This window comes from Cyprinodon tularosa, unplaced genomic scaffold (genome assembly GCF_016077235.1).
Source record: "Cyprinodon tularosa strain WSP-4 unplaced genomic scaffold, ASM1607723v1 ctg294, whole genome shotgun sequence".
NCBI lineage: Eukaryota > Metazoa > Chordata > Actinopteri > Cyprinodontiformes > Cyprinodontidae > Cyprinodon > Cyprinodon tularosa.
The window spans coordinates 1-27,379 of record NW_024039001.1 but is presented as its reverse complement, the minus strand read 5'-3'; the positions used below and the strand labels follow the sequence as shown (position 1 = coordinate 27,379).

General features: G+C 39.7%; 1 protein-coding gene across 2 annotated transcripts; it reads left to right on the top strand.

The window, feature by feature from the left end:
- Nucleotides 1-1,520: 1,520 nt before the first annotated feature.
- Nucleotides 1,521-11,868, top strand: and1 (actinodin1). Of its 2 annotated transcripts, none has more exons than XM_038291124.1 (7): nucleotides 1,521-1,682; nucleotides 2,038-2,132; nucleotides 6,586-6,630; nucleotides 7,829-7,974; nucleotides 9,444-9,851; nucleotides 10,037-10,291; nucleotides 10,373-11,868. In XM_038291124.1, the coding sequence occupies exons 2-7, from the start codon at nucleotides 2,066-2,068 to the stop codon at nucleotides 11,348-11,350; spliced, it is 1,899 nt and encodes a 632-aa protein (XP_038147052.1). In that variant the 5' UTR covers nucleotides 1,521-1,682; nucleotides 2,038-2,065; the 3' UTR covers nucleotides 11,351-11,868. The 2 variants fall into 2 exon arrangements, with proteins under 2 accessions (XP_038147052.1, XP_038147053.1); XM_038291125.1 differs by lacking the exon at nucleotides 1,521-1,682 and adding an exon at nucleotides 1,794-1,962.
- The last annotated feature ends 15,511 nt before the right edge of the window (nucleotides 11,869-27,379 follow it).

The following is a 27,379-nucleotide window of genomic DNA, read 5'->3' as shown; positions in this document are numbered from 1 at the left end:
CTGACTGGGGTTCAAGGGGAAAGAAGCAGAGATACAGAAAGAAGCAGAGATAGAAAAGGCAACTGTCAACATACTCCATCTAAGATGGCTCAGATGCCACTAAAGCAGTAAAATTAAAGGTAGGGGTTTACATTTGCTGAAGTGTCGTCAGGTTTCTGCTTTCTAGTGCAGCAGTGACTCATGTCTCCGAGTGTTTTTGATGCCATTCCCACCTTCAGATATGTAACCACAACAACACATATGAAGAGACATGCTTGGGTTGTTTAAGTGACAGCAACCCAACAATAAACTGAATGGAAAGTAGGGGCCTTAATGGGTCCATTAGTGGCTTAACAGGCCCTATCAGTCTTATCGCTTTTTCAGCCTGAATGACTGGGGGGGGCTGCTTTTTTTCTCGCAGCAGGAGGGAGTCTTGGGGTGTCCTGGGCCCCAGAGGTGGGCTTGCAGCCCTTTTCATGGGTGGGATTGGTTTGGTAGCAGTGAGTCACTGCCTTAAGGAGGAGAGCCATGTAACCCAAACCTGCCTGGTCATTTCTTCTTCACACAGCATCATCTAGGTTTAGATGTTTGTTTTTTATACTACATTTTATCTTATTGATAATAAAACTTAAAAACTGCATTAACTGTATACATTTGCTTTTTATAAATTTTGAATTTGCTGATATGAAACACTTAAATGTGACAAATCAGTTTTAATGCTAATTAGACACATACAGGTTAATTTTCATTTAAATTCCTACCATAAAAATAATACACCAACAGGCTCCTGTGTAGAAATAACAACATTAAAGCTCTCCTGGTTGCTTCTTGCATGTCTCAGGATGGCTTCCTGGTTATCTTGGTATAAACCCTCACACTGGAAAAAATCCAAATATACTGTAGATAAATCCTTTTTTCTTAAAATAAGTGCATTTGTACTTGGATTGAGGAGGTAAAAGAGACATTTTGCCAATAGAAAAAGACAATTCACATTTATAATAAGGAAACGCAATTGCATTGTCTTATTTCAAGTGCATTTTATCTAAATATCTTATTTTAAGAGTAAAAATACTAATTCCATTGGCAAATCATCTTGTTAAACCTACTCAAAATAAGGGTAAATACCCTTAATTTAAGAAATTTTTACTTATTTTTTCTAGATTTTTCCAGTGCATGTTATTCTCATGTACTGCAGGTGTAAAGCTTTCAGGATGGTGACTGGCAGTCCCACTGTAGTTATCCCTGAATGAAGTTAACTGAAACATACGTACCTTATTAACCAAAAAGCATGAAAATAATATGTATTTGAAACTTAGTAGAAACTCCATCATTAAACCCCCATTTGAAATCTAATCAAAAAAGCAGCCTTCTTCAACTTATTATTCCACGTTTCCAGCTTCTCTCCAGCACCTCCCACTTTCTCCTATCCTGCCTTTAATTACTGTGCCTGTAAGACACCTGATTGGCCCAAAACTTCAAGCCAATCTTGTTGAGTTAGCCCCTCGACCCCCTCAGGTGGTCTATGTGTGGCTGAGACGCTGTTCTCAGTTAAAAACCTTGTTATTTCTTGAAACCTAGACAGTCTGTGAGGAGAGCACAGCATTGTGCTCCGGGAGTCCCTGTCGAAAACAAACCACACAGACATCCGGGCTCTCTTAGGCTGCACTTACAGACGGACACAACAGATAAAAAAAAACCCACAGGTAAGAGGCCAAACATGGTGAAGCCTGTGTTTACACCAGGAGTTTGGGGTAATTTCCAAGGTTGAGAAGTTTGTTTTGTGGGAAAAAACACCTGGTTTTAGTCTTATGATGACAAAGCACAGGCTTTAGCTGCTGCAGCAGCACAAGTATTAAAGGGATTCACCTCAGCAGCAGTGAGGTGAGCAAAAGCAGACAGAAGAGTTACCAGATAACAGAAACATCATTGACTGGAGGGTGAAACAACACTTTTAACAACCTAGTTTTTGCAGTAACAAACAAGGTAGAACATCTTTAAAAGTCAGACAAAGACAAAGTCAAACAGATTTTTGAAAACTAATCTTCACTTTTTGTTTAGTCCTTGCAGGAGTGTGAGAAGCACGGTCATGGCTGAACGGAGGAGGCTGTGTGGTGTGCTGATCGCCACCTTTGTTGTTATGATGCTGCTGCCTGGTGAGTACACAGTCGGGGATTACAAGCAGCGTCAGAGTGCTGTAATATGCAGTTTTTAAAAAGATAACTACAAGTGCAAAAGTATGCAAGTGTCTCCAAATGTCCCTTGGATTAAAAGTTTAGTGAAGTTTGAGCTCATTAAAAAGCACAGTTTAAATGTCAGCCGGTATACAATGATTATTTCTATTATAAGGCAAGCTGTTATTTACTAGAAATTAGGCGTTGGGTTTGCATGATGACAGCGAGCAGCAGAAACAGCCTCAGGAGAGACTGTTGCTTTGTTTAAAATCATTTATTTTGTCAGTTAGATCAGTTCAGGACCCAAAGGTGCTGACTTTTGTAGCACAGAGGGTCCAATCTGGCTTAAAGAGCTGTGACATTTCTCATTAAGGCAAACTCCCATCTGACCCTCTGGATATATATGGTTACTGCTGAATTAATCCTGAGTGTATTTCTGCATCGCAGGAGAGTAAAACATGCTCGATTCATCACTTTCCAGCAGCATTAGATAACTCAGTATTCAAGGTGGAAGTTTATGAAAATATTGAGCCTCTGCAACTCTGCACATTCAGAAGGAGAGCATAGAGTCACTATTTGCATTGATTTTCAAATGATAAAAGCGCTCTGTGGCACTGATACTCAGGTGATTGAACAGGTCTCTGCCGGGACTCAATCATGAATCAGGAATAAAAAGCATATTTAAGGTTTGACACATTAAATACAAGAATGATGAATGGTTAGATCAGGAGGATAACACCCAGGGGGAAAATGAGACTCATTTAATCCTTTTAGTCCTGAAAAGAAACAACATGTATTAATCTTATCCCTTTTCTTTATTTACTCAGTCATAACAGAGATTTTTACATCAAAGCGGTGCAGTTTTTGTAGGCAAAAGAGAAAATTCAATGCACTTAGTCCTGTTGATAAAGTCCATTATGTGTGGCAGCCACCACATTCATTATAGGAAAGAGGGAGAGAAAACCTTAAATCGACACAGATTTTCTTTTTGCAGTGCTCTTATAGTGGGATATAATGGCATTTTATTCTTCAACATCCTCCAAAAAGAATATTTTATTATTTGATTATGGCTACGACTGTGGCTATGGGCACGTTTTTATGTTTTGCTCTCTTCTTGATCCAATTTACTCATTTATGGAGACCAACAAACCTCTGTCTCACCTTTGTTATATTTTCTTACATATTTTCTTATATAGGATATATTTTCTCCTTTCCCCTTTTGAGGAGTGGATCATGAGATCTATACCCTGGGGAAAAGATTATTTACTATTTGGTCTGAAAAATAGCTTCTTTTTTTCACATATCTTTGTCTCAATGATCCCAAAGGCAGTGATTTTGTTTGAAAAAAAAAGTTCTTAATTTTAAATAAAATTTTTAATCATTTTATATTAATGCATTAATTGTATTAATTCAATTGAATAAATTCAATCATTTTCATTAATTCAATTATCATCAATTTCCAGTCCAGGCAGCTAAGGCAAGCCGTAAAGCTTTAATTAGGTTCATCTTGTTACAAGGAATGTCAATGATATTGAGATCTGTTCTTTTTTCTGTATGTTTTAATTTTTTTTTTTTTCATGTAAACATGCATCAAATTTTTTCATTAAAGTATTCCGTTTACCTGCAAAGGCAAACAGTACAGTAATACTCCTTTCCCACTGGCCAAAAACCTGTTTAAACCCAGAACAATTGTCTGTTAGTGACAGTGGGAAAAGCTCACGACTCGGCAAGCGACCTGCGTTAAAATCGCCTCAGCTCGGATCAGCATGCTGTGGGAACATCAAACCCGCGTTGACCCAATAAAATTACATGACACCATTTAACGTAATGTACGGATGTCAACACATCACGCCACTTCTGATCTAACAGGCCTAAACAACTCTATTTACATTCGATAAACATGTAGCAGTTCTGGTGAGAGGGGTTCACTAACAGAGCAAAAATAATAAGGAATACTGGCTTCCCTACATGTTGCTCTCCATTATTTAATCTCCTGATTTCCTTTGCACTGTCGACAGCATCAGTGCTCGCTCACCCAGCGTGATACCGTCATCAGACACACAGTGGTGGGGGACAGTGGCCATATAGTTTGCTAGCATGGGGTCAGGCTCGGCTTTTTGATCAAATGGGAAAAGAGCCAAAACCCGATTGTTTTAAAAACCCAGGTTTTCAGCGGGAAAGCGGCTTAAGCGACCTGGGTTAAAATGATCTTCAAACTGCTTGGCTCTGATCGGCATACAGTGGGAATATAAGACCCAGGTCGACCCGATAATTTACATGATATCATTGAACAACCTTGCACCAGTCGTGTCTGATATGACAGACCAAAACAAATCTGCTTACATTCAATAAAAAATGGTGCAGCACTGGTAGGAGAGAATCAGATGGACAAAGAACAAAACAATAAAGCAGACTTACTAAGCCCTGGCTTCCTTACATGTTGCTCTCTGTCGTTTACTTTCCTGATTTCTGTTGTACTGATGGCATCATCAACCATAACCAGCATACTGGCGTCACGAGACACAAGACACTTAATGGCGGTAGAACAGAGGCCAGCCAGCTTGCTAGCGAGGGGTCAGATGTAATTTTTTTTGCTAAAGGGAAGAGAGCCAAATGTTTGAAAAACCTGCGTTAACCCGTTAACTTCAGTGGTAAAGAGTCATTGGTTTGGTTTCCTTGAGGTGTTAAAGCAGTACTAAAGAACTTTTGAGTTTGGCTCCCCCCAGTAGAGAAAAGCTGTATTGTTTTTCCTGAAATTAGACAGCATTTTCCATGAGGACCAGCCTGGTAAAGCCCATAGTGTGGTAAAATCATGAACTCCCGGTCGCCTGCAGTTGGGTTGAACAACATTTCTGTTTTTAATGAATGTGTGAAAGATGAATAGCAATGAAGTAATAAATCTAACTGTGGGGGAACAATGTCAAACGACAATGTTTAAAATAAGAAACGTTTAACTAAGTCGACTGACTATCACAAAAGTTAGAAAAATATTATATGAAGGTTGAAAATTTACTTAGTGTTGGTCTAAGGGCAGATTTCCTGTGCAAAGGGGGAATATTACCACTTTTGCCTCTGAATTCAATTATTTTCATATCTACATTTAGGTTCTGGCAAAATAATAAATAAATAAATAATGCTTTATTAGTAGTTTTACTTTTGGATTTGTTTGGAGTGCCAGTATATGCCTTGAAAAACATTTATTTTATTATTTATTAAGATCGTTATTCTCCGCCTCTGAAGTCTCTTTTAGAGTTTTCATTGTGGGATTATGTCGCTGCATTTAAAGATTAGCTTTTTATCTGATCTGATTTCCTGGCTACATTACACAGATTTGGGAACAATTACCAGCAAGGCCATTTTCTTAGTTTAATCATATATAGTTCTTTAAATCTTCTAAATTAATGATGAGTTTCATATCTTTAACTAGTACGTCTCAAGGTCCTGTGTGTAAAGGCTCTTGACCTCCATGTCGTCGCCTCAGCACGCTGCTCGTTAATCACGCCCCGACTCGAAGGCATATCTCTGATGTTCATAAATCACTAGTAAACATTTCAGCACCTATGCCACCTGTTTCCAGTTTGAGCCCCTGACTTGATCGGGAGTTTTCTTCTTTTTAAAAGTGTTTTAGCCAGTTTAACCAAGGAGGAGTGAAAGGGGGTGGGGTAGAGGGCTTCCTTTCATCATTCCTGCTCCCGTTAAAAAATCAGTACCTGTCAGCATCACCTCCTGCTCTGCTCTTAAAGCTCAGCTATTTCCAGATGTGCAAAATGCTTTTTTCTCTCATTTTTACGAGCTCATAAAAAACAATCCAGCGGATACACAGAAGCTACCCCACCCCCACCCCCCTTTCTCCACATCACCACATCACCTCAGGTCACCTTCCCTTTAATTTAGCTTTCATCTGCACCTCCTGGCCTTCTTCATCAAACCTTCTCCTCAACTCTGAACATTTATTGATGTTTTCTCCGCTTTGGACCTCGGCCACGTCATCCTGAATCTTTGGATCTTTTTATTCCTCTTTCTCCTTCCCCCCTGTAAGGGATTAACACCTTTCCCCCAGGGAGATGAAAGAGATCAGGAGCAGAGCTAATTCTGCTTTTCCCCTCTGCATATGGGGGTCACACCGTGCGATACACATGTGCACACAGACAAAGATAGGTCTGTGCACATACAGCGTTTTGGACGCGCAACAGGAGGCTAGATGTTACAGGCGTCCCTATAAAATCTACAAAGAGCTGCCGATTCAGCTTCAGGCAGAGCCAATTACTCCTGGCCCACTCCATGAATGATATGAGCCCCTAGGTGTTTGAGGTTTAATGTCATATTATCATTGCATTAAAGACAAATTATAAATCCTTAAAAGAAAAAGCTAGCAAAGTTTAGCCAACTAACTTCTGGATATGTCATTTACTTTTGCTTTTTTCTCTGTTTGCAGCATTCTCGTCTGCAGGGCCTGTACGCCAAAGGTCTAAAGGAGATGGTAAATATGTCAGCTACGTCTGCCATTTCCCCTTAAAATGCAGGCCTTGCCTGTTACATTACACCAGATACTGTATTGTATTTTATTTCGATTTTATGCAACAGACCAAAGCAATTTGTTCCATGCTTTCATAATCAGTCCCTCAATCAGTGCATATAGATGCTAAAATGTTTGTATATCTTTGCTAGAAAAAGCTCAACCGACGCCAGATTAAAGGAACACCATCAGTCGCCATCAGTTTTCAAGCTTTACTATAGATTCTCAGCTGGAGGAAATGCTGTAAAGCAAGCCCTTTCCTTTATATCTTAGTCTCTATGCTCTAAACTTTGTCACAGTCTAAATGTGGCATCTTCTAAAGATTTTGCTTCCAAAGTTACCCTCTTATTACTTCCATAAATCTTTAAATCAACTCTTCCTTTTTTCTGCCCTAGAAGGGCTTCCCCAAAGCATGAAGCAGCCACCACTGTGTCTCACCATAAGGATGGTCGGCATTATTGGCCAAGTAATTCTGTATTTAGGCAGCCTTCCTCTTTTCTACAAAGACCTGTAAGAACATGACTAATAGATGTTCTGTGAGCAGGTAGTAAACATTAGGCGGTGGATGTCAGCACTTCCTCCGGAGACACGTTGAGCCTCTTAACTGGTTCTCTGGTTACTTTTCTTCTTTCCTCTTCTGTTAGCCTTGGTTAGGCGGTCGTTTCTTTTAGGTCTGTAGTTGTGCCACCTCCTTTCCATTTCCAGATGATGGACTTAAAGGAGAAGATCTTTGAGATCTTAAGATTGGGTTATTTTTGATAAGCTAACCCTGCCTTTCCACAACTCTATCTGTGACTTTTTGTGTCTACAAGGTGAGCATGATTTAAGCTGAGATTAAATTACACCCAGCTGGACTCCACTTACTAATTAGGAGAACCTTAAGTGAAATTAATTAGGCTGGATATAGGTGCATCAAAGTAAATATCAGCTAAATATAATTGTACATTATGTGTTTTATATATTCATAAAATTTTATTTTTGTTCAACCTTTGTTAGCCTTAGTTTAAGTTGTTCTATTACATAAAAGCCCTAATAAAAACAGCGATATTTCTATATTTGAACTAGAATAGACAAACAGCTTTAGGTCATGAAGTGTCTTATCAAATACTTAAAATGCCCAGACGAGTCTGACTCATGGCCTTCTGTCTGGGTTATTTCTCAGTGGGGGCAAGTATCCAGGAAAAGGCAGAAGCTGCAGCTTTACACAGGAGGCTGATCCGTAACCGCAGGAATATCAGCTGGTACAAACAACACTCTGACTTCTGGGCCTGGTATAAGTACTTTACAGACAACGGCAACCAGGAGGCAGTGAGTTTAACACACACACATATGCATCTATCTTTGCAGGGCCTTTTCATTGACTTCCATTAATTTCTAACCCATTTCTATAGCCTAACCATGACCCTTACTCTAACCTATTGCCAGTATATTCCTAACCCTAGCCTAAGTTTAACATTAATTCATACCATACCTCTGAGCTGAATCTCTAACATTGAAAATGGGGGATCTGTCACATTAGGGCCGGCCTTTGGTCCCCATAAGGCCCGCTGGTCCTCAGAAGACTGGTAAATATAGCAAAATAGTCCTAAATAGATAAAATAAACAAGTGATTTATTCTGTCTGTGTCACTCATGGGTTGGCTTTTGTTATCAAGGTTAAGAAAGGTTTTAAAAGGTTAAGGTTTCTAAGCAGCTAATTTTTGTTATGCAGTTTTGATTTAAAATAATAATTTTAGAGCAAGGGCCAGTGAAGGTTTTTTTGAGTGATCTGAGTTTTCTTTTGTTGTTTTGAACACAGGGGTCTGTCACAAAACAACATAGAGACACAGACCTAAATGCCCTTCTATAAAATGATCTCTTAAAACAGGCATTTCTGTCCTCCATGAAAAACTGCAGAGTCATACAATCATACATGTGTAATTGGGAGAGGTAACCTTTTACTTACACAAATACGTGTTTATTTTAGTCTTAACCTAATTTTTAGACTTTCTGGTCAATGCTGTTTATTGGGAATCCCGACTTTCCTTCTTTTCAGAAAATACGGGAGTACCATAGCAACCAGCTGCTCAACCAGCTGTCTCAATGTTGTGTTCCTTTAGCACTTTGCAAATTCTCCCATTTTATCTTAATCCATTGATTACAATAAAAGTAAGGTTTCCACCTTATAAAATGAAGACATTTCTTTGTTATATATATATAAAAAGTCTATGTGAAGCCATTTCCCAGGATCTTTTTAGAAATAACTAACATAACTTATGTTTGTTACATCAATAGCCTTATGGCATTAATGTGTGTTGCCAAAAACTGTGCTTTTAGGAATTCCCTGTATTATTTTCTGCCTGTTTTAGTGACCAGATACATACAATAATTCATACCTGATTGCATTATGTTCCATCTTCTGCCACTTATCTATCAGGGTGCTAATCGACAGCAGTCTTTGGCCAAAAGCTGGGGTATACCCTGGAAGGGTCGCCAGTCTATTGTGGTGCAATACATAGACATAAAGTCATGCACGCTATCACAGCAAAGGGCAATTTAAAGATAACAGCCATGTTGTGGGAGGAAGCTGGAGTATCCAGAAAGAACCAAGACAGACATGGGAAGAACATACAAACTCCTTGTGGAAAGACCCCAGACTGGGAATCAAACCCAGGACATTCTTTTTTCCTCACCCCTTCAGCCATTTAAAGAAAGCTCTTGCAAGACTGATCCACTTTCCTAATGTCTAATTTTCCTACTTAATTTCTTTTTAGTAACCACTAACTTGCACCTTCCCAGGTTCAGGAAATGGACAAGATCTACCTGGCCTATCTCCAGAACAAGAACCGCGCTGAGGCGCGTCGTTCCTACAGAGCCTACCTGCGCCACTTGGGGGAGATATACAAGTCCTGTGCTGACTCAGATGATCCCAGCTGCGTGGCATCTTACACAGCCAGGCCTCAATCCAAACCAGAGCCCCCTAAACCAGCACCCATGAAAACATGTGACCCGACAAAGGATGCTCACTGCTTGTATATGGCTCTATCCCAGGGTAAGAGCCCCTACATGCCTCTGGTGGTCTCGGTTGCCCCTGCAGCTCCAGCAAAGGCTCCTGCTCCTTTGTATGTTCGTGCTGCTCCTCAAGCAAAGGACCCAGCATCAGGACATTATTATTACTCTCCCTCTGCAGTGTCTTTCCTTACCAGGGTAAGATTATGTGTTTTAATTATGCAAACATATTGTCTGCTAAACTGCGTTGGCAGTTTCAGCTTAATTTGAAAGTCAAAATCAAAGCAGGGAAGACTTGTGAGGTCTCTTATTAAAAGAATAATTGGGATTGATTTTCACTGTTCAAACTGATTTTTTTCCGCGTCTGTATCTCATTGACTCAGGAGCAGAAGGCTGAGCTGCTGCGCATCTGCTCTGCTGATGATGTGGAGTGTCTGCAGTACCACCTCAGAGCTGCTTATGGTTATCGTCCCTCTGCTGGGCCCCTCCCATCCTACAGCCATCTGGGTTGTGACCCCAAGAAAGACCCTTCCTGCACCCCTAAACTAGTTCAAAAGGCCCCTTCGGGTCTCTACCTTCAGTACCCCAACTGTGATCCTCAACGGGACCCTTACTGTGCCTATGGAGCCTCTCTAATGGTAAGTATTTACCATACCATCTAAATTTCACTTCTCGTTCATATTCTCAGTATTAGTACTTACTTTGGCCCCCTCCTTCAGGCTCCTCGTGCTCCCAACCCCCCGGCCCATGCCGGGCCCGGATCCTGCAACCCTCTTTTTGAAGACAACTGCAACCCTCTGACAGCCACCAGGTTCTCGTCTCCCCCAGAGGAATACAGAGGCGGTGAAAGAGATGAAGCTGCATCTATTCGTGCAGCTCCTCCTCCTGCTGAGCAGAATGACCCCTACGCCATGTTTAGAGATGCTTATGCTAATGCTAACAGAGTTACTGATCCATATGCAATGTACCGGCAGCAGCCAAACCCATCCGCTCCTCAGTCTACTGATCCATACAACATTTTCCGCCAGTTCATGTCCCAAGCTCAGGATAATGACCCGTACGCCCCTCGCATGTCTGCTCCTGAATCTAACCCCAATGATCCTTACTCCGCTCTCCGGGATGCCATGAATCGTCAGAGCTCTCTCCCACCCCGTCAGCAGTACCCGTTTTCCAATCCCAGTTATGAGGAGCCGACCCAGGAGGAGCGTCACCCTCTGGGACCACCAGGTAAAACCAAAGAAGGCTATGATTGTTACATTGGTTACGACAGTGAATGCTTTCCAGTAAGGCCCAGCCAACCTCGCTCCGGAGCTCCTCGTCATACTCCTTACCCTGCGGAGGCCTATCAACCATCCCAGAACCCAGAGGGCCCACGCAGCGGTATCCTGGAGCCAGAGAATCCTCACTGTGACCCAGAGTATGACCCTGACTGCCGCCTGCGTCGTTACGAGCCAGAGCAGCCCCAGCCCGAACATCACAACGGGCAGGACCACAGCCGGGGCGGAGAGTCCGAGCCAAATGAACAGGACCAGTATGAGGCTGAGCCCTACCAGAGCGGTCAGGAGGAGCCATATATGGCTTATACACCTCCCTCGCAGGGGATGCCCAGCCTCCAGGATATCCTAAGGAGCTATGGAGACCGCTTCCCTGAACAGGACGACCACAGAGCTTATGCGGCCGACTACCGCAGAAAGTAAAGGTGTGCATGCAAACAGTAGGACATAGAACAAACAGTCCCATGCGTTCAAGTAGCACAGACCCTGAACGCCTTATGCAGCAAGCGACCAGCTCTGGCTGGTCTGGAAATGGGACATTGGTCAAGTCTGTACGGCTAAAGAGCAAAGAACATGCACATAACGTCCAGGTATAACCTCCAGCTGAAGGAGAACATTCAAAAAACATTGCTGAAAATCAGCTGCCTTGTATGACTTTAGATGCTTCAGACCAATTCGGTGCATTTGTTTTCTGCCTCCAACCTTCAACCTCATTCATTATTTCCTTATCTCAAACTTTGCTTCTGATTCTATGCTTCAAACCTTTTCAAGTTTTATCTGTTGCTTTCAGTGATGGATTTTATAAAGATTTTATCTCTTTATTTTAATTGTTCTAATAAAAAACAAACCCTCTAGAATCTCTTGGTGCATTTTATTTAGAGGAACATGGGAACTCTTTGCAGCAACTGCACAGATATTAAATAAACAATATATTTTAACTACCGGTATATCTTTTCTGCCTGCCTAATTATCACTTGCTGATAATAAAAGCTTTTTTATTAGATAAATCAATTTAAAGCCTCGTTCGCCAATTACTATGCACCATTCAAATGCAAGGTAATTAAAAGTCCTGCACAGAAAAATAAAGGGACAGAGGTTAAAACATTTATTAACACCAAGAATGCAACAAAATGTTTATAGAAATGAAGGGTAAAAAAATGAAAGTAAAAGAAATATATAGCTAAAACATAAAAATGTTCTGATTAAATAATCTTAGGCAGTAATGGGAAAGCTGCAGTGAACATTAAGGTTTTATTCTTAAAAGGAAAAAATCTCTGGTTTAGCATTTTTGAGCACAGAAACAATAATATCTACTTTTTCTGCAATGATCTAGAAGAAAGTAGTATTCATTCAATCATTGAAATTATGAAATTTTGCTGACTACAAAAAAAGGAATTGTAATTTAGTGAGAGGAGCATATGGATGCTAAGAAAATCTGGACAAAGCCTTTATGGAACCCATCTTTCGTATTTGTTTTCTAGATTTCATTGCTAACAAATGACCAAAAGTAGTCCTGGCCTCCAAGGTAAGCCTCCAATTGATCAACTAAGATGTTAAATCAATCTGTTCTAAATTTGTCTGTGAACAGGAAATTGTTTGATGCATTATTATTAAATAATTTGATGTAAAATTTTTGCCAATTCAACCTCGGTGCTGGTGAATTTTCTAACACCTAAATTAGTGGCTACACTGATTTTTTATTTTTTTTTGTAAATAAAACTGGTTAATTTTTTTGCTTTTTCAGTTATAATAGCAACAAACTGAGCACAACTGTATTTGATGCATAAAGGTTAAGCTTTTTTAATTATAGTTTATCAGAGCCTTTTGAGAACTACGTACAGGTGCTGGTCATAAAATTAGAATATCATGAAAAAGTAGATTGATTTCAGTAATTCCATTTAAAAAGTGAAACTTGTATATTATATTCATACATTACATACAAACTCATATATTTCAGATGTTTATTTTGTTTAATTTTGATGATTACAAATGACAACAAATGAAAATCTCAAATTCATCATATCAGAAAATTAGAATATTGTGAAAAGGTTCAAAATTGATGGCCCCTGGTGCCACACTCTAATCAGCTAATTAACTCAAACCACCTGCAAAAGCCTTTAAATGGTCTTTCAGTCTAGTTCTATAGGCTACACAATCATGGGGAAGACTGCTGACTTGACAGTTGTCCAAAAGACGACCATCGACACCTTGCACAAGGAGGGCAAGACACAAAAGGTCATCGCTAAAGAGGCTGGCTGTTCACAGAGCTCAGTGTCCAAGCACATTAATAGAGAGGCGAAGGGAAGGAAAAGATGTGGTCGAAAAAAGTGTACAAGCAAGAGAGATAACCGCACCCTGGAGAGGATTGTGAAACAAAACCCATTCAAAAATGTGGGGGAGATTCACAAAGAGTGGACTGCAGCTGGAGTGAGTGCTTCAAGAACCACCACACACAGACGTATGAAAGACATGGGTTTCTGCTGTCGCATTCCTTGTGTCAAGCCACTCTTGAACCACAGACAGCGTCAGAAGCGTCTTGCCTGGGCTAAAGAGAAACAGGACTGGACTGCTGGTGAGTGGTTCAAAGTCATGTTCTCTGATGAAAGTAAATTTTGCATTTCCTTTGGAAATCAAGGTCCCAGAGTCTGGAGGAAAAGAAGAGAGGCACTTCATCCACGTTGCTTGAAGTCCAGTGTAAAGTTTCCACAGTCAGTGATGGTTTGGGGTGCCATGTCATCTGCTGGTGTTGGTCCATTGTGTTTTCTGAGGTCCAGGGTCAACGCAGCCACATACCAGGAAGTTTTAGAGCACTTCATGCTTCCTGCAGCTGACCAACTTTTTGGAGATGCAGATTTCATTTTCCAACAGGACTTGGCACCTGCACACAGTGCCAAAGCTACCAGTACCTGGTTGAAGGACCATGGTATCCCTGTTCTTAATTGGCCAGCAAACTCTCCTGACCTTAACCCCATAGAAAATCTATGGGGTATTGTGAAGAAGAAGATGCAATACACCAGACCCAACAATTCAGAAGAGCTAAAAGCCACTATTAGAGCAACCTGGGCTATCATAACACCTGAGCAGTGCCACAGACTGATCGACTCCATGCCACGCCGCATTGCTGCAGTAATACAGGCCAAAGGAGGCCCAACTAAATACTGAGTGCTGTACATGCTCATACTTTTCATGTTCATACTTTTCAGTTGGCCAACATTTCTATAAATCCTTTGTTTTTATTGTTCTTCAGTAATATTCTAATTTTCTGATATGATGAATTTGAGATTTTCATTTGTTGTCATTTGTAATCATCAAAATTAAACAAAATAAACATCTGAAATATATGAGTTTGTATGTAATGTATGAATATAATATACAAGTTTCACTTTTTAAATGGAATTACTGAAATCAATCTACTTTTTCATGATATTCTAATTTTATGACCAGCACCTGTATCTGTGTAAATTGTGATTCCCATCACAATTAAGACGGTTTTGTTTTATTAAACAAAATCAATCTTACATATGTTTGCCAGTATTGCTTCCTATGGATATTTTCATTTGCTGCTTTGATTTTCTGCTGCTTTGATCCAGAATTTAAAACACCCTAATTATATCAGCGCTGGCAGCACATAAGATTTTGCTAACAGTTTTCATTGTGAGTCTTTTTTCATCCTCCAAAAGATCAATGATGAACCACACTCAAAATAATAATAATCTATGTAAAGGTTTGTTATATGGCTAAAAATACCTACTACCTTTAAAGTTGTTAGGTGTTATTTAAAGAGTTTGTCCCGAGTGATCTCTTTCCAGAAAAACGAACCGAAGAGAGAAAGCTTTCCTTTAACAAAGTAATGGGTCATTTCAGATTTAAACTCACTTTTTACATCCTCTAGCAAATGGTTGCCCTGTTTTATTTAGCCAAGTTACATTTTTCTTTATCAGATTCTAAGTGCAACTATTACCCCAATTTCCCAACGTTAAAACATTATAATCTTTGATAAATTATCTTTTGCTGCTGTTTGCATAGGTTTTAGTAAGTCATTTTAGCCTATATTCACACTAAGAAGGGAGTGTGGACCCCCAACATTTATCACAAATTTTCTCTGCCCTTAATATCAATATCCTAAATGGCAAAATGTGGATAAAGGCAGGAAAATGTGGCACATTCTGATTGTCAGAAAACTTTACATTTAAAAACATCTAATTAAATTTTCATCTAAATTCAGCTGACATAATATAAGCTGAAATAAAGCAAAATAAATTCAGTGGATGAATAATAGAGAATCATATAGTGAAGGGACTAATTGACAATGACTGTAATCAATATCTCCATTCCTTTCATTTGGTGTTAAAGCAGAATCAGAATCCGTTTCTTAATTATAGCACTACTTCTAAAATGGATTTGGAAGGATAGGTTATCAGAATTGGAAAGCAGGAACTGAATTCAGGGCAAATTACGTTTGTTCTAACTATTAAAAGGACTAGAAAAATAGAAAATACAACAGGTTGAATTGCATCATCTTGGTGGGAGAGTGCATTGAGGGGAGATGCCAAGTTAAGATAAAGGCAAATCTTACAAAAAAACTAACATCAAAGGTAATACAGTTGGGAGTATTTCAAAGGTCCTGTTTGATTTCTGAATCTAAAAGCAACTGGAAACCATTTTCTCTAAGTCTCAAAAGCATAAACACAAAAGGAAATGGATCAAAAATGTTCTGAATGTCCAGAATACTAAGGAAGCATTATCTGTTTTATATTGAGGCATTTTGCTCGCTATTAACATACCTGTTAATAATTGGGCTCCACTGATAATTTGTTTATTTTTGATGCCTTTTGCTATGGGGAAAAAAGCTATGAGGAGGCTCAACAAATTTCTTTTGACTTTGTTAAACTTTGAAATCATCAGGTGGGTTACTCTAATGTTTTCAGAACAACTGTGCAAAGACTAACCAAACTGTTCATAAAAAAATAAAAAACATTTGGTTAGTCTTTAGATTAACAGCATACTTACATTGAAGCAATTAACATGATGGTTTACCATCATATTTATTAAACACAAACTTATAAATAAATACTGCTGCTTTAAGAATATTATTTAAGATAGAAAATTTTACATCACAGACCAAACCTGTGCAAGTTAGCAGCTTCACAAAATGGCCTAAGCATTTAAACTCTCATTGGCCAGACTTTCCATCTACAGTCAAACACTCTTGCGTCTCCTATAAGCTCTTTGAACCCAGAAGCGATCCACAGTAAGAGCGATGACCCTTTGGTCTTTGAGGAATAATTACAGAAATCAGTGCTGAGGTTCATTCCCCATAACAATGGGTCATGGAACAAAAAAGAGCATTGAATCATGAACGTTTGTTTTGAAGAAAAGCTGTATAAAATCTGTTTCCTATAAAAGCTTATGGTCTCAACTGTCTCACATGACATCAGTAGAGATATGTGGTATCACATGTACATATATTACCTGATAGGAAATGTGAGTCTCCAAACCTTAATCTGTTGCTCTATTATGTTAATCAACTAGGTTACAGACTGTTGCATTATCCAACTCAATCCTATGAAGAATAACTGTCTCAGATATTGTGTCTCTATAAGCTGAACAGTATTTTTCCACTCTCACTGCTTTCCTCCACCTTTAACATACCTTTAATTATTTAACCTTTCAGTTTATGTCAAAGAGGATGGTTTATCTTATCCATATACCAACAAAAGTTATCCTAAAACATTCTCTTTTTAAGTTGTTGTAAAATTAGAGGGAGTTTGAATAAAATTAGAACCTAATGTTTTATTCAAGAGCTAGAAAAAATTAAATGATTGTTAAAGAAGTGTTCATTCCTGTAATATTAAACACCCTGAGTACTTTGATACGGAGGCCCTGAGGTGTCAGAACACAAAAACACCACCATACTTTAATATTCTTAGAAATTCTTTTGTAAATCATAATGATTACTATTCATAACTTTGAACATCAGGTTGTCGTTCAATTAGAGGAGGATGCAGATTAAAGTATAGGAGACAGATGAAAACCAATATTTAGCTGTTCCTGTTTACTGCTACACAACGTCAGAAACGTCCCCCTCGTTGATTCAGAAGTCATTTTTATCAGTATATGGAGCATTTATTGATTAAAGAGGGACTAAAATAAAACAAAAACTTTAATTAAACAGCTTTGTCTTTTTTTTTTTACTGCTAATGCTAGCACTGCTGCGTTGCTTGCTGCTATTCAACTGCTGGATAGAATATTAAGTATTTTTTTCCCAGCAAAGTAAACAACTGGTTTTACATTATAGTAGACTGTATTTTTTTTTTACCCAGAGTTCTTCCCTACATAAGATCTTCTTTATTATTTTATTAGAGTTCTCAAATTTCACATACTTGTCTTCATCGTGTTTTAAAAACTTACAGATACTGGATCCCCTCAGAGCAAACTTACAATATGGAGAATAGGGATCAGCCTTTAGTAGATGTTTTCCCTCTAAATTATGAGGAAATAAATTATGCATATCAGCGTAACACAGAACAGTCCTGGAGGCTTTTGTCTGTTTGGTCTGCTTGGTGTTCACACTGTGGCATATGAGTCATTAACTTTGCATTTTTAGGCTGTAATTTCAATGTGCTGTCACTTCTGAGTTTGCATTGTTTTCCACCCTGCAGTAACCAGAATAAGGAAACAGAGAGCATCAAATTTCCATAAAATGATCAGATGTTGATGTCAATCAACCTGTAACCCAGGAGACAGAAGCCTTGATTTCATTGCAGAGGACTTTACAGCAAATCTAGGATCAATCTTCTGATATGCATATAGTTTTTTTATAAAAAAAAAAAGGGGGGGTAGTTTGTAATGTAAGTTATTTTTTAAATTTCAAATGACATACTCTTGTTTTTTTTTTTTTGTACTTGACAGCTATTTAAAATTTGAGAATTTCTCTCAATTATTTGCGAGTTAGGGTCCTCATTAAAGACATTAGATATTAATAAAACAAAACAGAACTTCCGGAACTTCGAATCACAGGACCCGGCGGAAAACAGCTTGCTTCAAAAAAAAAAAAAAAAACGTAATCTCTCTGAAGTTATAGTCAACCCTGACCCTTAAAACCTTAAATCTATATATATTCATCTTAGCACTGATAGTAGAGATGATACCACGTCTTGTGTTGGATTTTACAGCGAGCTAGAAATATTTTTTAAATATGCACTTTTTTTTTCCTTGTAGATATTATTGTTGTTTTTATCAGTTTCCCAAAATTTCAGTAAATATCCATCACTTGATGTGCAAAATTATTAATATTTACAGTGATCAGAAGATTTAAGGATTTAGGACAGGGCATTTCAAAGGTTTTCAAATTTTTCTTTTAACAATTGTATGGTAGTATGAGACTGTTTGTTATGCAGCAAAAGAAAAATTATGGTTAATACTTAAAAGAAATAAAACCCTTGGATAAAACAGACACTCATGGCTTTCTGAGAGTGACTTCCTGAAAACTAAACTCCCTGAAAGCACTTCCACCCTTTTGGTTCACATAGATCATCGTAACTGACACCAGGACCTGATAGGCTGGAGCACAATTAGCCACCAAACATAGAAAGGTGTTTGTTCTGTCACTTTGTACTCCTAACTAGGACCTGATGATGAAAGAGCTCTAAGGGGGGTCCACTGTGCGTCAATATTTCCAAATTAGTGACCCCAAAGGAAGTACAGGCAAGACAACCTGATAGAAGGAAAGTGAAGACAAAGTGAAAAGAAATGTGAAAATTATGTTAAATAGAAAGGTTGAGAAATGAAGGGACACAGTGGGTGTTTGACTGAAAGAGGACAAGCTCATGGCCTTTCGATGTGCAGGAATTCTTCAGCCCTGGTCACTGATTATGGAACATGCTATTAAACTGTCAGGACTCGTTTCTTTTCCGAGTCAGTAAGGAATACACAAGGACAGTGCGATGTATGATCTGCGTGTGTTCATGCTGAGTTTTGCAGAGCCATAAAGGTCACATATGACTTAATGCCCTTTAAATCTGGGATAAACTAAAGGTCCCTCATTAGTCTCATTACTGAGTGATGCTCACGGATGCAGTAACTTAAGTTGTAAACTGTTACATACTGCCTCACAATGTGGTCCGATGAAGTACAAAAACAGTTATGTGTGAAAAGATTCTTTTAAATGAGCATCTATAGAAATTAAAGCCATAAACTAGTTCCAATGAGAGCTTTGCTAATTAAAAACACATCATAATCTTCCCATTATCTTTGTATGTATTGCATTTCATTATATTTTCTTATGAAATACCCTGGATCGTGGTATGGTTATAAATCCTCATCTCACCATGATGTATACAGACCCCTGAGCGGTTCACTTGCAGTGTGAATGCCTGTAGGAAGAGAAGATCTGATGTTAGACAAGTTTAGTAAGTGGAAGAAGAAAAAGAAAAACAACGTAAGAGCTTGAATCTAAAGACAAAATAGTGAAGAGATGGATGTGCTCAACTATATATGAACACCAAAGTATCCACAGAAACTCTATTACCGACTTTCCATTATGTGCTTTTTTTCTGCTGATTTAGCTCAATAATGAAGCTATACTGCCGCTGAAACACTCCTTTGAAACTGGATGATGTCGTTACGCCCAGTCTGTGTGAAGGTGTCCCACACTTTGTTAATTTTCTTAATTTAACTGTTCCCTGGATGGTTCCCTGGACTGAGTGTCTTAATTCAACCGATAGAAGCGGGATACTAACACATCTCAGCAGATGACCCAATGTCATTTTGGATTGGTCAAATAAATATCACCAGATACAAAGCTCATTGCTGCACCAGGGCAGAACTCATTAAGGCCATTGGTGTCATTAATCTTTCTTGTTTGACTACCACAAAACACACTTTATTTGGAAGACAACAGAACTTTGTCTTTGTCAATAACATTGGCTTGCACAAGAGCAATCTGTAGTTGGAGGGCTTATATATGTAAGCAGCCTGGAATTTCATCCTCCTAAGCACATTGTGAGTCAAATAGCCACCCTTAGCCCCTCATGCAAAGTAAATAAGTACATCAGCGATCCAACAATTGATTGTTCTGCTGAAGGCCAACAAGATTGGCAAAGACTCCTGGACAGGTGTCAAAACGTTTTCAAAAGCAAAAGTAGAAGTCTAGTAGCCTTCCAATTTAAGCCTGTTTTGTGGTTGCCATAACCTAGAAGACAGAATTTACACAGCCAGATTGTTTGACTGGTTTTGAAGTACCACTCACTACCAGTCTTTGCCGGATTGTCTCCTTCTTGCCTACTAGATTACTCCAGTGTCAGTGCACAACACCAACCTTCCTGACTACCTGTCTTCCTTTCGTTGAATATCTTTCGCTTCTGACTCTAGTCATGTTCTGGACTGTTTTTGCCTTTCACCAGTTTGTGCACCCTACATTTAGTGTGCTCAAAGCCTTCTTCCAGACTGTCAGCCACCATCTGCTTCTATAAGTCTGCAGTCAGCCTGTTCAGCCTGTCAGCAGCTGGATCTGCCTCTGTAAGTCTGCAGTCAGCCTGTTCAGCTCGTCAGCAGCTGGATCTGCTTCCACCTGTCTCCTCAAGCCTTGTACCATTCTGTTCTGTCTGTCACCGAGATTATTCAGTCCTCACCTCCACCGCAAGCTTGCCACCGGTCTGCATGCCTGCATTCCTGTATCATTATTACAAACTGACAATATACCAACTTATAAGGGCAACACCTTGCCTGGCTAAATGTTGGAGTCTCTGAGGTTTCTCGTCATAGCTGTAAATAAAAAAAGGCAATAGTGTAATGATCTTAGAAGGTTGGACCCAGAATTCGAGGCGAGACAGGCAGTGGAAAAGTTCAAAGCATTTGTTTATAACAAATGCTCATCAGCTGCGGGATGGATTTCTGCAGACATAGGAAATACAGGTCAGTGACTGATTGTTGGGCTGATCATGACTAGGAACAAAAGTCACTGACCTGATTCAAAGTTCAGTCGGATTCTGGAGGAAAGAATAGAATCCAAAACGAGAGGCAAATCCCCAGCTTGCGGCGGCGGCCGCCCCCAGAGTTCCTACAGAAAGAGCAGAGCAGGCGCTAGCCGATGCAGAGCAGCTACAGTGTCCTTGAGGGGAAATCCAAAGCCAGAGTCAAAAGACAGGTCCACATTCAAGTTCAGAAGCCGGTAGAATCCGAGAACCAGTCCAAAACAAATCAAACAAGCAGACAGGGGCAAAGCAAACTCGGGATCCAAAGGGCAGAAACTGGTCACAATTAGAAAAACAGAACAAGATTCAGAACGCTGGAGTTAATCTCACTAAACTGCTCAAATAACCTGGCGCTAATGGAAGGCAACATCATCAGATGTTGTGTGCTTGGCTGGGGCGGTGTCTCCCGGTTCTGGAGGGAGTTCTGCTCTTAGGGGTCTCTGTTAGTCTCTTGTCTGGTTTTCGCTCACAAACTAATGGTCAGACAGAGAGGGCGAATCAGGAGATTGAGACAAAGCTCTGTATCCTCTGTGAGGCTGATCCCACCAAGTGGGCCAGCCAACTCCCTTGGGTCGAGCATGCCATTAACTTGGCCCCCTCTAGCACCACTGGACTCTCTCCGTTTTGTTGTTTTTGGGTTACAGCCACTGGTGTTCACCATTAAGGAGATGGAGTCCAAGGCTCCTTGGGCCCACCTCTCTGCTCTCAGGTGCCAGCAGGCTTGGAGAAGGGCCAGGAGGGCCATCTCTAAGACCCTGGTTGGTCAAGCTAAGGCTGCCAACCGCCGGAGGGTCCCGGCACCCGCTTACAGGGTGGGTCAAAAGGTCTGGCTTTCCACCAAGGATCTGCCTGTGAAGGTGGACAGCAATAAGCTGGCTCACCGTTTTATTGGGCCGTTTCCCATCACCAAGGTGGTGAACCGGGTGACCGTCCACCTCCACCTCCCCAATTCCTTAAGAATTCACTCCACTTTTCATGTATCTGGGGTTAAACCAGAGAAAACCTCCAGGTTTGTGCCCACCTCCAGGTCACCTCCGCCAGCCCGATTCTTTAATGGGTCCATCTTTTGAGGTCTAGAAGGAGAGGCAGAGGGCTCCAGTATTTAGAAGACTGGGAGGGTTACGGGCCTCAAGAGAGGTCTTGGGTCCCAGCCCGTTTCATCCTGGACAAAGACTTGATCGGGGCCTTTTACAGGGAACAGCCTGATCAGCCCGTTGGGGCATCTGGAACCCGCCCTTGAGGACGGTGTTCTGTCATGATCCTGGCACTGGTGGCTGGCTTGCTCATTCCATGTGTTTGTTCAATTCAATTCAATTCAGTTTATTTATATAGCGCCAAATTCACAACACATGTCATCACAAGGCACCTTACAGTTTCAAGGCACTTTACAGCTGCTTTGAGAGTAACTCTAGCCTTCAGGTAAGTCTGTCTGTTATCCTGATTCTGAGCTGTTTTCTGTTTTGGATTTTGGAGTTTTTTGCCTTGCCCCTGTCTGCTCTGTTTGCTGTGTTTTTGCACTGTCTTCCTGGTTCCTGCTGGTAACCAAACCTGGACCCTGACCTCGGCTTGGATTCTCCTTAAGGACACTGTTGCTCCCTTGGCGTCAGCTAACATTAGCTCATCATCTTTTGGTGCGCTGAAAGCGGCTACGGCTGCTAACTATCTCCCTTTCATCTGTGATCGGACTTGACTTTGAACCAGATCAGTGACGTTGCTCCTTGTCATTATTAGTCCTATTTCTCAGTCACTGACCTGTGTTTCTACCTCTGCAGTGAATGCAGTTATCAGCCCTGCTGACGATCAGCTGCTCGCCAAGTTATTGGTTCTAAAATAAAGCTTGTTGTACACCGTCCTGAACTGTCTGTCTGATCCTTGGGTCCAAGTTTCTGAGGTCATTACACAAACGCAGATGTTGCAACATTCCTTCCTTACTTACTTAGAGATAGTTCAGATACTGATATTATATATTTTTGTTTAGAACAGGAATGCACAACATTTCATTAAGCTTTTAAATAAAAAGGAAACCCTCTACAGGTTGATGTTGCCTGGATAAGAACGAGTTTAAAGGTTTTGTTTGAATCCAGGTTGGAATCTGGATCTAACAACAGTGAACTAAATAATACAGCAATGGATATGGAAGGAAGTGGTAATTATATCACTGCAAAGATGGCTGTACAGTTGAGCTTTTGGTAGCCATGTTGCTTTGCAGCAAAAAAGGCTGTGGGTTGGAATCCTGGTCAATATTCTTTCTGCATAGAATTACCATGTTCTCTGTTTGCATGACCTGATTCTATCCGGAGCTTTGGTCCATAAAACATGACTTTTATTGTTTGGCCTGCACAAAGTGCCCATAGATGTAAATGCATGGATGTATTTCCCTGATTGTGATTTTTGTATTTCATTTTTATTTTGACTAAACTGAACTAAACAAAATTTCTCAACTAAATTTCTTTTCATTATATTTTAGAACTGCTTTTCATGCATTGGTAAAGTTAAGTTTGAAATTTAATTTTTTTTTTTTTGTTTTTTTATATTTCAACCACCATCAGATTCAACACCATTACTATTGACCTATTTATGATCTGAGCCTTTACTTAGACATTGGATTCAGAGAGCTGGATTTTAAGCGCTGCTTTATACATTTTTATGATATTATGATATGATATATTAGATATTCTGTTCTCCTTTTCTTTCATCTTATTTTTACATAAAAATGCACACAGAGCAAAAACTGTATGAGTTCTATTTTACTTACACCCACAATAAAGACAATTTCAGCTTCAATGCGCCTCAGCCTTTATAACAATGAGTCACTAAGTCTATTTTTAAACCACATATGGTCAGGAGACAGTTGGATAATCGTTTACTTGGACAGAAAGTTAGACTTGTCTCCAACTGGAGTGGCAGAGATAACTTTTAATCCATTTATTATATGTTGGGATATGAAATTTTTATCACTGCTCTATAAATGAGACTGTCATTTCTAGGCTAATGGTGAAGGTGTTTGAATTGGCAAAATGCATCCTTATATAAAAAGGTAGATGTGCGACAATCTCACATAATTAGCGACTGATCTTTCAATCAGATTAGAAGGTAAAAAAGAGATTTAGAAAGAAAGTTATGTTGACCTCATTCCTTCTGAATCAGGCTCAAAAAGGGGGTTAAATATTCATAAGAAGGGAATATAAATCCATTTTCCTCCAGCATAACACAGAATTTTCATGTAGTTTTGGAAATGTTACAGCAGTTTGAATGTATTTTCTTTTTTTTTTTTTTTTAGAAAAAATCTGCCTCTTTTATGTCTGTACGAGTGGGCACATTAAAACTCCACTTATTGTCATATAACTACGACTAGGATGGACTAGGCTGTAGCAATATGAGTTCACAGTTTAATTAAAGAGTGTGGTGGAACAGGTAATCCATGTTTAGCTTCAGCTCATGATCAAAAAACATAAAATTAATGGTTATTTGTAGGAATGAACTGAGGCAATATATTGACTTCAACTGAACCACTGCAAAGAAAAGGTCTCAAAAAGGAAAGAGGGCAAAATATGAAGAAAAAAAAGAGCTGTAACTGGATATGAAGAGAAAGAAGCAGGCTGGGATGGAACATACAGACTAAGGAATGAGTGGAAAATAAGGTTGTGTATCTCACATGGGTGAGAGGCATGGGAAGGGAGTCAAAAAGGGATGGTTGAAGAAGAAGGAATGTAAAAGGTGAGAGTGATAAGAATGGTGGGTGGCATGAAAAGAGGTGGTAAAGAAATAAGGAGGCAGAGTAGACTGAATATGTTTGGTAAAGAGAGATAAATGGTATCAATTTAAAAATCCCTCCTCTGCCATTGCATTGCTGGTGCGTTGTATTTTGTAGGTGTAACGTGAGCTGCAGTGGGAGATGGGATTCTCCATGAGTTTGGGAACTGAGATTCTCAGAAAGCTTAAATATTCAGAGTTAAAATTTCCACCTTGAGAACAAAAACAAATTTCTTGATTCTGTGTAACGAGCTTTACTGACAGACAACCTTAGCAGATTCTTCTTAAGGTCACTCCAGTGGTGTAGTCAGTATTTGAGTTGAGGGGGGATGAGAGGTGATGGCATCCCCTTTCTTAAAAAAAATCTTAAAATACATCCCCCTTCTTAAATGACCATCCCCCCCATACCATCCCCTGTGACATTTTATCACTGAATGTGTACATTCCTATTTTATATTAGTACTATTGGCAATAATATTGCCCTTTCAAAATTTGGCAGGCTGTGCACTTATGAGTTGCCTGATCAAATTACGGTGGCCCAGAGGGCACATGCGATTTCACTTTCAACCTCAGTGGTAGAAAAACAAAAGTTGTTGGTTTGTTTGTTCAGAGCCCTCATGTTGAAGAAAAATCAAGTCCTACATTAGCTAGCATATGAAAACATGCCAGTTTGTAGCTAGTTAAATTTGGTTACCAACTGCTCCTTAAAAAAGGAACGTTTTACAAAAACTGTCTTCAAAATCAATTCTCATACACAATAAAAGGCAAAAATAAATTGATTTTCACTCGATTCATGTCGGTAGGGTGGAAGACAATGCCCGGCCGAGAAGTGTCCCTTATTAAATTCTGAAAGAGTTGGCTACCCTAGGTGAAGCAGCTTGGCCTGTCCACACTAAGCTGCCACCAGGAAGGGTATCAAATTGTCCCACTCTGGCAGCCATTTTTAATCACATGTTTGTGATTAAAACATCCCTTGGTGTGTGTGACCAAGGAATTTGGCCGAAGCATCAAACCTGTTTTCATGGGATAAGATGGTACATTAAAGATGCATTAAAATGGTTGAATGGGCTGAATAAGGGCCATAATAAGGATGGAAAAGGATAGGAGGAAGGAAAAGAAATTACCCAAAGGATGAGTTGGATCATAACTGGTTGTTAAGAGATGCAAAAATAAGTTAGATGAATCAGAGTGATAAAGAGAGCTGAATGAGAAATAGGATGCACTCTGCTTTGCCTGGTGTTAATGAATCCTGAAGGAGTCTTGTGAGGTTTTTTTTAAGGCTTGTAATATATATTTGTTTGTCAAACAGGTTTACATATAGGTTTAAATATTGCACTGTTTATAAGTAAATACATAGAACTTCCCATTCAGGTACTTATCCAAATTATCCAAAAAGTTGAAGGTCATGAAAACACAGGTTTACATTTTATTAAAGCCGCCTGTCTGCTTTGATCGAGATTCCTGATTTAATAAAGCCTTTAGTAGACTGATTCCAGATATAGTTTTTTGCAAAGTGAAGCTGCCTCTGCACATTTAGGATACCAGCTGAGCCTGAAATGCTTGCAACAGAATACAAGGAAGAAAAAAAAAATCCCCAAATACCACAGTAGATCTTTTGGGCTGTTTTCTGTGCGTTCTAAATGAAACCTCCCAAGATTTTCTCTCAGCTGAGGTGTTTTCATTTTGACAATCATAAAGACCATACATTTTTCTCGTTATGTATTGGTTCAACAGAATTTAACAGTAGTCATTTAGACGTGCATTTATTTTGCTGCTAATGCTGATTGCTGTTCACTGTTGCTGGTTTCCAGGGGTGCCGCCTTTTTTAAGCTCAGCTATTAAGCTTTTCTTTCCCCAAGGAAAGAGAAGCAACAAGGGCATTGTAGAGGAGAGGATGCAGGGAGAAACAGGGTGGGCTCATCTTATCCTAATGTTGCACGGTCGCTCACAGACAAAAACCCACTAGCTTATTTATCCCCAAATGTACTCCAAGATTACCATTAATTACTTTGATATGTTATGAATGTTTAATTCTCTTGCCTGTGCAAAAAATGAATTTTTAGGGATATGAAAAACTAACCAAGAGTGAATATTTAAAAGTTCAGCTTGAGTCCAGAGAAGTTTCTAACCTTGGTGTGATAGATCTCCACTCCTCCTCCTGCTATCCTGGCAATACTCCTCTGTCCATCATGCCATCCTTCGCCTTGAACACCCATTCATCATTCTGCCACTGAAATAGGAAGCATGGGCCTCACTAACTGTGCATCTGATTACATGTGAATCACTTTACAAAGAATAAAAGAGCACTGCCGGGCATGTGTGCTCAGATTTCCCTCCTTTGGAGCCAATTGGAAGTGTTTGTTTTCCAAAACTCACTGCTATTCAGCAGTTAATTTCACTGCATGAAAAGTGAGATTTTCGTCCCCGTAAACCCCCGTAAACTCCCGCAGATCTGCCTGATTTTCGTCAGTTTCCGACAATTTGCAACCCGTGCTTGTCCGCGTTTGTCGTGCCACAAATTTTCGAAAACGTACCGTGACGTATGTGGAGAGCGATCAGCTGTACTAATGGCCCTAATTAGCATATGAATGCAGCAAAGCCGCGCGGCTGGCCAGGTCTGGCTTGAATAACCTTCTCAGTATTGGCTGAAACCACTATTCTCAAACAAATGAAATCGCTGATGATTGGCAGCAAAACCACACGTGGCCACGCCAGGCTTTATTTC